The sequence below is a fragment of the Callorhinus ursinus genome, unplaced genomic scaffold, assembly GCF_003265705.2.
Source record: "Callorhinus ursinus isolate GAN/ISIS: 27379988/994484 unplaced genomic scaffold, GSC_fseal_2.0 scaffold3, whole genome shotgun sequence".
NCBI lineage: Eukaryota > Metazoa > Chordata > Mammalia > Carnivora > Otariidae > Callorhinus > Callorhinus ursinus.
The window spans coordinates 460567-473923 of record NW_027397065.1 but is presented as its reverse complement, the minus strand read 5'-3'; the positions used below and the strand labels follow the sequence as shown (position 1 = coordinate 473923).

Sequence of the window (13357 nt, the reverse complement as noted above, 5' to 3'; positions counted from 1 at the left end):
AAGTCTGTTTTTATCATGTGTCCTCTAATCTGCCTGAGAATAGATTATTCTATATTCCTTTGCACAAAACAACTTTTAACCTAACTTTGTTGATTTGATCTTTTTAGAAATTTTACTAGCTTTCATGCCATCAAGATACTGTAGAACCTAAAAGTGATTTCTCTTAGTGTCAGAGCCAGACTCTAGAACTCTAAGTTGCCATGAGTGTATGGTTTGTCCACCTGCTACCTGGTGTATCTGGATGGAGTTTGTTTTGAATTGGACAACACCTTCTAAAGGAAGATAGCTGGATCATCTTTGTTATTGAACCATGTTTTTAGAAAACCCAGGGTTCTACATTGATAGTAATATCACAACCAATTGGAATCTCTTGCAAGATTTTATGTGGTTGAAATGCATATTGTTAGAACAGTAAGAAATTTGAGTCAAAATCATATGCTTTCGGAAGAAAAGGGAAACAAATGACATTAGATTATGTAAAAGCAGGACTTCTTTGGAATGTGTTCTTGTACCACTGGGTCATTGTTTGGAAGCTTGGCTTGTAGGAAAAGACTTCATATTTAGAGCATTTTTTTTTTAAGATTTTATTTATTTGACAGAGAAAGACACAGCGAGAGAGGGAACACGAGCAGGGGGAGTGGGAAAGGGAGAAGCAGGCTTCCCACCAAGCAGGGAGCCTGATGCGGGGCTTGATCCCAGGACTCTGGGATCATGACCTGAGCCAAAGGCAGACGCTTAACAACTGAACCACCCAGGTGCCCCAAGAAATCAAATCTTTATGAGCATTATCCTGTGTTGATCCTTTCTGGTTATGAGAAGGAAAACTGGAATATCCTCAATTCAGGTCAAAGTTCCTGACCCAAAATTGTAGAATGAAGGCAAAAATTGTCCAAGCAGAATGATGACGCAGTACTTAATGAACATCCAAAGTCCGAGTATTGAAATTGACCTCTGGACAAGTATGCTCTTACTTGGAAGCCTGCAGAAAGGGTGAGGTTTGTTTACCATGCTTAATTTGAGTACACAGCCAGAGCTGTGAGCCTGACTTGGTCTCTGAGCCTGGGAGAGCCATATTTCTCCATTGATTGACAATTACCTGCAAATAGGTATGCTTCAGCACCAAGGTCACCTATACTCTGTATATTTCTGCATACGTGTCATAGCTGGTGCTCATGCACACATGACCTGCCCTAGTACCCATCTCTATGTATCCCAGCATATCCCATGGATGTCTTCATAAGAATTGAGTAGTTTTTTCTTTAAAGTTATCCCTCAGAAAAGAAGGAATTGCCTTATATTTGAGCCTTTACAGTGTCTCTCATAATATAAGGCCTACTCAGTTTTTAATTTTATAATTATTTTAAATTATTTAAAAATAGGTAGTACACATGCACAGGGTGAAAATTTCAAAAAGTATGAGAGGGCATTCAGTTAAAAGGTAAGACTTCCTACCATTACTATCTCCCAGTTAGCCATTTCCTATCCTTAAAGACAACCAATATTACACACACACACACACACACACACACACACACACACACACACACACACTAGCATATACTTGGAGCACAGTATTCAAACAGCTATGTACCTTTCTTTTTTTCATTTAACATTGTATTTTACAGATTGTTTATATTTATCTTGAACAAAAAAGAGATATTAACTTAAAAAACCTCAATCAATACTAGTTTGAGATATTAATAGGACATCATCTGACAAAGTCAGTAATAGCAAAAAAAGAGAAAGAAAGAAGTTGAAAGGGACTGAAGATTTATTTCATGGGCCTTTTAAAGACCACTTCAGGAAGCAGTCCAATTCTGATGACAGCAATATGGTAGACTTGGTGTCTAGAACAAGCTAAAATTTCTGGATAAAATATTTACAAGCATCTTTGCAAACATATCTCAGCAGACAGAAAAATAAGAGAAAACCTTGAAGTCCAGAAATGATTAGAAAACACAAATGCAGCAGTGTAAGGAAATAAGAGCTGGCATTTGCTCAGGACTCTGTAGGCTCTAGAAGACCTAGAACTTGTGTTTTAATGGGCCTGAAAAGAATCAGGACATAAAGCCAGTGGCCCATGTTACGTGGAAGGTTGGATCAGGGAATCTTATATATAGCTGCAAACCTAAAAAAATGATACTCTTGGTGAGTCAAGTAGAAAAATCCCAATCCACAGACAGCTCTCGTAGGGATGCTTTCCTATCTCCGCCTTAAACCTAGGTAGAATGGGAAAAATAAACAAACAAACAAGCAAACAAACAAAAAAAAAACCCGCAACTGTTACCTTTGAGAAGTCAATCACAAGTGCATTCTCATGTAGATTTGGTTTCAGAATTCACATAGCTTGTTTGGACTGAAACAGACCACGTGAAATTTAGTGGGAAGTGGCACTGTGTTATAGTTCCCCCAGCTGATCTATAGCCATAAATGCAAACCCCTGGAGAAATGACTTTAAGCCCAGCTCTCAGGAATTCCCCACACACATAGATCCAAGGAATATAAACTCCTAGTCAAAAATCATAAAAGATAAAAGTAAATGAGTCACCAAAATCCAGAGGAAACACCAGACAATAGAAGGAGGCCCAGAAAGACTGCAATTACTGCATTTATCATATAAGGAATATTAAATAAGAATGTTAATGTATTTTAAGAAAGAAAAGAGAATCAAAAGTATTATTTAAGAATAAAAAATTACCTTGAAGTTTTGACAAAGAAACAGAGAATTTCTATACAAAAATATATCTAATAATTTAAATTTAAAACTCAGTGGATGGAGGGGTGCCTGGGTGGCTCAGTCGATTGGCATCTGCCTTCAGCTCAGGTCATGATCCTGGGGTTCTGGGATCGAGCCCCGTGTCGGGCTCCTTGCTCGGTGGGGAGTCTGCTTCTCCCTCTCCCTCTGCTGCTCCCCCTACTTGCGCTCTCTCTCTGTCTGTCAAATAAATAGATAAAATCTTTAAAAAATAAATAAAACTCAGTGAATGGGTAAACCACAGATAAGACAGTAACTGGAAGAGAGATCTGAGGGAGTTACCTGGAATGCAGATGGATTGGCAAAGAAATGGGAAATATATGGAAGATTTGGAGACATAGAGAAAGGAGTAAGAAGTCTAACATGCATCTAATCAAAGTTCCAGAAAGAATAAAAAGAATGGGAAAGAGGTACCATTTGAAGCAAATGATATAGACATTTCATTCAGAGGTAACAAGATGGTTTAATATACATGTGAAAAGATGTTGGACCTCATTAATCAGGGAAATGCAAATTATAACGAACATGAGATATTTCACACCCACAAAATTAGAAAAATTTGAGGAGTCTACAATATTGTCTAAGTGAAAATGCGGAGCAGTGGGAACTCTAATAAATAACATAGAGAAGTGTAAATCAGTACAGTCATTTTGTTACCTAAAAAATTCTGTTGAAAGCAATGACTATGAATGTGGAATAAATCAGCACAATTAAGTTTATTTGTTCATTCAATAAATATTTACTGAGCACCCATATTCAGGAATCATATTAGAATTTAAGAAGAAAATCAGTTCCTGACCAAAGGAGCTTAGGATCTAGTGGGTCAGACAATCGAAGATCACACAAACATAAAACTATAACTGTGAAAGAAAGATGCATGTGAGAGCTCCTAACAGTGGGAATTAGCTGTTAGGTCTGGGAAGGCTTTCTTGAAGAAAAGATGCCTGGAATGGGCCAACAGAGTATTAAGGAGGAAAAAATTTCCTCTACCTTATAAACAACTTCTATCTGGTATAAGAATTAAATTGACATGAGACAGATTAACAGGAGAAAATCAAACAAAAATTCAATTACATCTACACTGCCTATAGACATGGGAGAGACCCAGAAAAACACTAACTCACTGAGATGGCGGAAGCCGTTACCTTAAATACCTTCTTCAGTCAAAGACAAAAGATGGTATTGGGGGTGGTGAGTCAGTTATGGGAGGTTACCAAGAAAAGCACAGGAAACAAGAATAAGGTTATTATGTGGATATAAGTCATTTTCTTCTCCACTGATAACTTTCTAGATTTAGAGTCATCCCCCTCTTTCTGGTAGAGCAAGGGGAACAATCCTTACAAGTGGAGATTTCTTTTTAGACACATAAATGTCTCTTATCAATGGGTAACTTCTACTGGGTTTTCAGAGCTTCTCTTGTATCTACAGTTTCTTAAAAATAATGAGCCTGAAAGAAGCAACATGCCAAAGAGGCATATCTTGGGGTGGCAAAATTTGCTCCCCTAGAAGAGAATAGGAGGTAAGGGGAAGGAGGTGGTAGTGGCCAGGGGAATTGCAGCTGACAGAGGGAACAGCATGAGCAAATGCCCTGGTGTTGAAGACAGTACTTCGTTATAGGACTGAAAAAAGGTCTTGTAGTTGAAGCAAAGAGAGAGATTGAGAGAGAATATGATGGGGGGAGGGTGGTAGGAGTGGAAGTCCACCTCGCTGGAGCTGGAGAGGTAGGCATAGGCCAGACAAGGAAGGAAGGGCTTAGGGCCAAGGGAAGGATTTGGGCTTTTATTCTAGGGTGTTAAGGGATATTTCTGACACGTTTTTAAGCAGATGACTGAAATGATCAGTGGAATGAAGGGGGAAAAAATGAAAAGACGATCAATTAATTATAAATCTAAAAATTTCATGAGACAATGCAGTTCAAGGTCTTTGTAGCCACACTTCTCACTTACATGTGACTATGCCGAGAATGGCCCCATTCCCAGTTCCCAACAGCTGGCCAGTCTGTGCTCTTGGGCTGCAAGCTCAGCTCTGCTTCTGACAGCACAACCAGGATGACACCCCTGATTTGTAAATCCTCCCCTTACCTCCTCAACAATAGCACACGAGATTTAGGCTGAGCTGATGATTCACTAGATGATGCAGGGAGCATAAATGAATACATTTTACTGCTTTGCAGCCAGATTAAATGATTTCTCCATTGTTGAGAGTAAAAACCATTTTGTCAGTAAATGAAGCAGATATGATTCAAAGGAAGCAGAAGGACACGAGAAGTACTCATTGTGTCTTTTCTGTTTGTGACTGCATTCACTGCAAAACAGTAACCATGGGAGGCCACGTTCCCATTCTGAAGTTTATACTAGAGCAAACTATTCCGGATTCTCAGTGTCGTTGACCCTTTATAGCTCTGATTCCTTTCATTTTAAAAACCTTATTGAGGTATAATCGATGTACCATGAATAAAATTATAAATAATTACACATAATAATTATAAATATAAATAATTGATATACCATAAATTCATGTGCTCATATTTGAAGTGTACAGCTTGATAAGTTTTGAGACATGTGTAACCCCATAAAACCATCACCACAATCAAGATAATAACATTATCCATTAAGCCCCAAATTTCTTTTTGCCTCTCCCCACCCTGATCTGCCCCCCTCCACTCCAAACAACTCGAGAGTTTAAATGTGATTATTCTCTTAATCAAAATTCCTGTGAATTTGAAAGATACGTTGGAATACAATCTCTAAAAGGGCCTTTCTGACCCATTATCTTATCCAGTTCACTGTAACTACCCCCCATTCAGGTGAAAATCACTCTGTAGAACGAAATTCATTTATTTCTTCAGGAGATTTAAGTCTTTGGGAATAATTTAATTTTTCTAACAATCCCCTGAATTTAGTGTGCTGCTAGGAAGGAACAGCCATAGTCCCGGGTTGTACGGTTCACTCCACCAGTATTGATGTTTGCATCTACCTTCCAGACCCCATCTGTGACGAAGAGGAAGGAATGGTTCCCACAAGTGGCACATCTGTTCAGAGCATTGAACTTGTCCTCCCGCCCCATGCAAACCATCATGGAAATACATTTGGTGGCCAAATTATGGCTTGGATGGAGACCGTGGCTACTATTTCTGCAAGGTTCTTGGTTTTGACCTTTGGCGTGTGATGTTGGGTTCCAGTGAGGAGAGATAAGAAAGGGTCTGAGTCCTGGTTATGGAGCTAGCCAAGGAGACAAGGGGAGAAGAGTGTGGCCTTTTATCAAAGTGAAAAAATAAGTCATTTACCTGTTTACCTTAGGATTAATCTGTCCTTTTGTTTGAAGGTGAATGTTTGTTCTTGGTTCAAAAATAAAAATGAAATGACTGTTCTGATACTTTATTTTGAATTCTAAATGTTGGTCATGTAATCTTGAAACTTCCTGTAATGATAGTTATGGCACAGTGGATGCAGAATAGAAATAGAGGACAGCTTTTACACTTAAAAATAGTCAAGTTGCAAACTTTTTTAAAGGCAGTTTACAGGGGGTGCCTGGGTGGCTCAGTCATTAAGCATCTGCCTTCGGCTCAGGTCATGATCCTGGGGTCCTGGGATCGAGCCCCGCATCGGGCTCTCTGCTCAGCGGGAAGCCTGCTTCTCCCTCTCCCACTCCCCCTGCTTGTGTTCCCTCTCTTGCTGCGTCTCTCTCTGTCAAATAAATAAATAAAATCTTTAGAGAAAAAAAAGGCAGTTTACAATTAGGTTTGACCTTTGAAGTTTCTGGTTACAATCATTATGGCCAGAGGATTAACTGAAAAATAAGACGAGAAAGAGAGAGGAACTTGGAAGAAAACTTTTAAGTACTCCTCAGTTTCAAAAAAAGGCATTTTATTCTTTTTTTTTTTAAGATTTTATTTATTTGACAGAGCGAGGGAGAGAGCAAGCACAAGCAGGAGGAGGGGCAGAGGGAGAGGGAGAAGCAGACTCCCTGCTGAGTAGGGAGCCTGATGCGGGGCTTGATCCCAGGACCCTGGGATAATGACCTGAGCTGAAGGCAGCCACTTAACCGACTGAGCCACCCAGGGGCCCCAAAAGGCATTTTATTCTTAATGGACCATGTAGGCAATTGAGCAGCTTTAAGGAACGTTGTGTATTCTGAAAATGCATTTGAACAGGAACTGTCCTACCAACAATTTTTGTAACTGTTGAAAATTGTGAAGATTTTATTTTCCCAAAATTAAAAGAATTTTATTGTGAATATGCCTATAACTGTGACTATAGTTAGAAACCTGTAGAAATCCTTCTTATAAATTATGCACAAATAAGAGAGCTTGTTTTAAAATGAGATTGTCATTCTCAATGACAATAAAGTGTCTGAACCTGTTCTATTGTAAAGGCTTACAACATAATTAACTATGACAGAGTGTGTTCTCTTGGCGTTGGCACAATTCCTTTGAGTAAGTGAATGACTACAGTGGGAATCTTTAAAATTTAGAAAATTACAAAAGTAACTCTGAGATCAAATATACTTTATAAGTATTTCAAAATTTCACACACACACAAAAATTGTAAAATGTGTCCCTTATAGCCCTTCAGGCTTTGTGTAGCAATCCAGGTAATTTTCCTGTAGGGAAAAAAATAAGTCTTTTGATAGATGAGTCAATTCAGTTAACTATGAAGTGAAGGAAGTAGTATGAACCATACGAGCTGGTGCTTCCTTCACTGTATCCCCCTCCAACCTGAGAGTCACAACTTCCTGTGATGTGATCATGAGCTATTAGGATGAACAGAACCCTCAAAGGAGAACAAAAGACACTGGTTTGTTTTTCAGGGGGACTTTTATAGGGAACAGAACAAGAGCAGGGCTGTCACCACAAGAGCAGAAGCACCAAGCATCTTGGTGAAGATGGGGACATGGTGTTTCCCAAAATATTTGCTGGGGAATGTACAGACTCTCCACATACATCACCTAGTTATTTATTTCACTCTTAAAAGAGTTTATTTAGAAAGCACATTAAATATTTATTTGTCTATTGCATGTGTTAAGCAAATCAATGGTTCATGAAAATACTTAGAGAGTGAGCGCTGTCTCCTCTTTCTCTGTTTCCTCAGCCGCCTCTGTCGGGCACACCCCCTTCTGAAGTCCGTGGACATGTTTAAGTTCCGGGGACCATCTACTGTTGGAGACCGGCTTGTTTTCAATGCCATCGTCAACAATACATTTCAGACCTGGTAAAGCCTGTCTAATGCTCTTAGGCGGCTGTGAACGAATTCAAACTTGCACATGAATAATTTTTTATTTTCCTTTTAATCTGGAGGTGAGCGTAGGGACTACTGCAAAGTAACCACGTTCCTTCTAATTGTTTTTGAAACTTCACCCAGTCATCCACATCTGTAGACACTCATTTTCACCCTCTTTGTTGCTTGGAGCCTCTTTGTACTTCATAAATTGTGATGGGTTGGTTTTTGTCTTTTTTTGTTTTAAAGATTTTATTTATTTATTTGACAGAGACACAGCGAGAGAGGGAACACAAGCAGGGGGAGTGGGAGAGGGAGAAGCAGGCTCCCCGCTAAGCAGGGAGCCCGATGCGGGGCTCGATCCCAGGACCCTGGGATCATGACCTGAGCCAAAGGCAGATGCTTAACGACTGAGCCACCCAGGCGCCCCTGGTTTTTGTCTCTTAATAAGGGTGACTGCCAGTTGGCCCAGTAAGGTCTTGGTGTGTCCCTGTCATGGTTATTAACTCTTCCTTTCACTCTCGAAAGAATCCCAGTGACTTCATGGTCAAATGACTCATAGTGGACCTGTTATTTATCACCAAGAAGTCCAAACGACTTCCCAGTTATTTTTATTATTCTTTGATACACAATGAAAAGATTTAATTTCATATTATTTCTTTTAAAATGTGAAAAAGAGTATCTAGGTCTCCTATCCAATCTTAGTGTCTGATGCTTTTTAATATAGAACAGTTGTTTTTAGGGGAGAAAACTTGACTGCGGTACAATTAACTCCCCCCACCCCACCGACACCCCATTACCAAAATATGCTCATGAATGTATATAAAGTCCTAACTGGCCTTTTTCCCACTTGTTGGTGGGAAAGTAAAGCAGAAATGCTTCCAGGAGCTAGTACATCAGATCCATTGACCTGATGAAGTGGATTTTAACAGTTGCGTAGATTTGCAACAACAGAGAGACAGCCCAGGACCCTCGTTCTTTTTCTCGCTTGGAGAATAGTGATGGCAGTGGCGGTGGTGGCGGTGGCCCCAGCGGTGGCCGCCGTGGCCTTGGTGTGTGGAGGAGGCCCACCTCTCGGGTCCTCCGCCCACTGCCCTGTGTGTTGCCCTCTGCAGTGTGGAAGTGGGAGTGCGCGTGGAAGCCTTTGACTGTCAGGAGTGGTCTAAGGGCCAAGGCCGTCACATCAACAGTGCTTTTCTCATTTATAATGCTGTCGATGATAAGGAAGAACTGGTCACATTTCCCAGAATCAAACCCATGTCAAAGGTCAGTTATTAGCACGTGAGTTTCAGCAATCAGATCACTTCTTGGGGGGAAGTGGTGGGTACAGAGCTCCACCCAGAATCTCCTCATACCAGTAACAACTTCTAAAGCTATTCCTCTTTGGATTTTTTTTTTCTTTTCTACATCACAAAGTAAAATGGAGTTTTTCTTTTCTTTCTTCCTTGTTTTTTTTTTCCCCCAAGTCACTCCTATCATTTGTTGGAATGACAGAGGTCCTGGAGACCTCACCTCTGCTTGGCTACGTGCTGCTGTGGGAAGCATATCATCTTCTGGGGCGTATTTCTGACTCTCTTCTCCTGCTTCTTTACGTCCAACCCTCTCTGCTGCTTCGCATGAACTATATCTTCCGTTCATCTGAGAGGTGCCTTAGTGCCAACTCTCACCTTTTCTACAAACTCTACAGTGAGATACATGTATAATTCTGGGAACAGAAATGATAGCAATCGCTGCTTTAAAAAAGGAAAGAACAGGGCTGTAAAGGTTGTTTTTTTATCCATGCACCTGCCCTTTGTGGGTGATGAGGACAGTTCACGCAGAGAAACTGTGTGTGTCCCAGCTAGCCCTTTCAACTGAGTTAGGGGAGAGAGACTTAAGGATTGTAGCACCAAAATATTAGAAATTTATTGATTTTACTTTCTATTAAAGGACGATCTTAGACGGTATCATGGAGCTATTGTACGCAAGAGAATTCGCCTAGGCAGGTAAGGATGTGGGTGTAAGGATTTTAAGCTATCTTCTCTTATCTAACAAATTATATAACAAAGGGATCCTCTCTGGGTCTATGTTCCCACATAATGCAAAATGAGAAGGTCTGATGTTTCCTGGCTGGAGGCTAACTGTGACGGAAATTGTTCTTCCTGATTGTTCCATTACTAAAAAAAAGCAGCTTTTAAAACTGCTGATTTCAGTTCAAGAACGGGTCATGGTTACTGTTGTGTGCTAAATGCTGGAAAGAAAACTTATTATTAAACATTATTATTATAACATGTTGCTTAACATTTTAATTTTTTTCCAGAAAATATGTTATTTCCCACAAAGAAGAGGTTCCGCTCTGTGTACACTGGGACATAAGCAACCAGGTAATGGTTTTATCATTTGGAGCTCTTCATGTAAAAATCACATCATTGTAAAAATGGAAAATGACATCATTATAAAAGTGACAGTTCCCATGTTTAACTGATTCAGGTTGTCCTGCACAGGTGAGATGAAAAGGTGAATTATACCAACCAGACATCTCAGAACGAAGCAAAACCAGTCAGTAAGCAGTTACCAACTAGTTGCTTCCCTGCCTTGTTTGAATGGCATGCACGGTTTCCAAAACTGACTTGGAAGGATCTGCCATCCGATACATTCAGGCAGCAGGACACTGGGATCTGGTGTCTCAGTGATTTGTGCTGAATGACATGCCTTCCAGCTTGCATTTTTATGACACAACAATAAACTATTAGGTGCTTTAAAGTTTTTGACCATAAGATAGAAAGGGAAATCCAAGTTTACTGATTACATGTTGATTCCAAGTCATATTGAAAGGTAACGTTGTCTTTGCTCAGGACACCATTAATATGACACTAATTTGCAAAGCATGCAGACCTTCGTGTTATTTTGTCTGAATTCTGAATTAAGAGTTAGAGACAGAAATTATGTTACCTATAGCTTAGTTCTAAGCTCGGCATTACCACTTCGGCTCTAACGTTTCCCATTTTTGAAGCAGAAACCATTTGAATCACAGGGCGCCTGGGTGGCTCAGTCGGTTAAGCATCTGCCTTCGGCTCAGGTCATGATCCCAGGGTCCTGGGATTGAGCCGCACATTGGGCTCCCTGCTCAGCGGGGAGCCTGCTTCTCCCTCTCCCCCTGCTGCTCCCTCTGCCTGTGGTCTCTCTCTGACAGATAAGTAAAATCTTAAAAAAAAAAAAAAAAGAAAAAGAAAAGAAACTATTTGATCCCATATCTGTGGGTTGAACTCTCGGCTTTTACAATATTTGTATTTTAGGTAGCCCTGAGTAACGCCAGTGTGGAAGCTCTCAACAATCTGGCGGCCAGAAGTGGTTGGGAGGTTACCAGTGCAGTGGAAAAGGTAGGCATCCAGGTACATGCACACCCTGCTGTCCATCACAACTGAAAGTGGTGGTGGTGGTGGTGGTGGTTCTACTGCTTCCGCTGCTGCTTTTAAGAAGGTAAAAAACCTTTCTAGGAAACTATTTCTAAGAGCCAGATATCTTTCCAGCACTGTCTCTAGTCCTCCATGCTGGTGGATCTGGGGTCCTTCAGTGCACCCCACACATTCCTACCTCTGAACTTAGTTCTCATATTCCACTCGTCTCTCCTTCTCGTCTATCTACCCCAATCCTAACTGGTTTTCAAGGCCCGGGACAAAATGCTTCTGCGTGAAGCCGCTCCTATCACCCCTGACTGAAGAACTTCCCCTGTAGGAACCCCCTTAGCAATTACTTTTTCAGAATTAATTTGTCAATTAATTCCGCACCGTCTTGTGACATTGCTCCCACAGCAACACTAAATTGATGTCGATGTCTTACGTAGCAGTTTAACTTTTTACACATGGTCTTTTTCCCTGCCCTCGATGACAAGCTCCTTAAGAAAGAAGCCTTGTCTCCACTTCTTTGCGTCTCTCTTAGCACCTTTTACGCTGTTTTGCGGGTCACCAAACTTAAGTACACGTGTATCATTTGGATTCTCATTTTATCCAGTTTCAGAAGTATGTTAAGAGAGCCGTGGAGGCTGATACCCACCCTAACTCGACTATGAGGTCACCACCAGAGATAGTCCCAGATCACAGCGGGCCAGGCACCCAGGAGGTGCTCAGGCATGCCAGCTCTGTGCTCACATTCAGTGTGTACTGGTTTTCATCAGTGAAGCCTCTGCAATAGGGTGATCCTATGTCCTGCTTCTCCTGGGACACTTCTGGTTGTCCCATTTTAATTAATGATTGGCCCATCATAATCTGTTGTCTTCTCATAATTACTAATAATGCCTCCATGCCCCAGTCTGGACAATAAATGACATGTTCACTTACCTTAAAATTGAAGCAAACTCTGATGCTACTTTACTGATGCTTTTCAACTTTGACCTCTTGCCAGTGTTTTGTTCTGGGTTGTTGGCACGTATCGTGTTCTTGTCTTCACTTCTGAATCCTTTCAAGATCTCCCTTTGCCCTCTTTGGATCCACTTACCTTTCCAAGTATGCCTAATGCAGTGATGCAGAAACATAGGTTTCACGTTATAAAAATGATCTTTTTCTCTTTACCCCACATCAAAGATGCTTCAAGACTTTGTTTTCTTTTTACTAGCATGAAATCTGCTTCTTGCTTCGTTGCTGGCATCTAAGCAGCATTGGAAAGGGCAAACGTGCGTCTGGACTGAAGGAAGAGAGCATGTTTTGTGAAGCCGTATAATATATAAGAACTTCAGTTCTTTGGGAGTTTGGGGCCAAAATAAACCTAAACAAAGAAATGCTGCATTTGTTGGTGTCTAAGGCGAGCCATCAATATTTAATTCTTAATTTTTGTACGGATACTTATTAGAAGATATCATATAATTATAGCAACCTTCTTATGCCATTTCTGTTGAATTTGAAGCCCTCCAGTTCTTTAGATTATATTTACGATAAAACTTGAATTTTTTTCCTTTCCAGGCCATCCTCTTCTCTCCTACTTTTTAAAGCTTTTATATTGTTTTAATTTTAAAATACAGCTTACTTTTTTCTGTCACCTTTTCATTGAATAATTTTTAAATTATCTGTTACGAATCATACTCATTTCAGGTTTTAAAATCCATACTTATTATTGGGCCACCCTCTCAGGTCCCCTCCCTCCTGGGGAGCTTTGTACTATCACTTGGCTATTGCTCAATAAACCTTGCTTTGCTGCCCACCCTCCCACCAAAAATCTGTACTTACTGTTGATACAAATTAGTTAAATGGCAAAAGTCTAGGGCTTCTGGTATTTATAATTAAATTGGGCAATACTTACTCTTTTAGCTCATATTTCATTTCTGTGTTCAGTGATGGAATTAATAATAGTAGTAATGCAAGGAGCAAAAGTAATACAAGGAGCACCCTCACCCTAAAGGAGCTAGTACACTATT

General features: G+C 40.4%; 1 protein-coding gene across 2 annotated transcripts in view; it reads left to right on the top strand.

Moving 5' to 3' along the window:
* Nucleotides 1-13357, top strand: part of ACOT12 (acyl-CoA thioesterase 12) — a 50879-nt gene that overhangs the window by 28528 nt on the left and 8994 nt on the right. For both annotated transcript variants that reach the window (XM_025866721.2, XM_073887498.1), the window contains 6 exons: nucleotides 5739-5895; nucleotides 7846-7965; nucleotides 9087-9237; nucleotides 9901-9956; nucleotides 10271-10334; nucleotides 11247-11330. In XM_025866721.2, the coding sequence (XP_025722506.1) occupies nucleotides 5739-5895; nucleotides 7846-7965; nucleotides 9087-9237; nucleotides 9901-9956; nucleotides 10271-10334; nucleotides 11247-11330 (632 nt within the window). The remainder of the gene's footprint in view (nucleotides 1-5738; nucleotides 5896-7845; nucleotides 7966-9086; nucleotides 9238-9900; nucleotides 9957-10270; nucleotides 10335-11246; nucleotides 11331-13357) is intronic.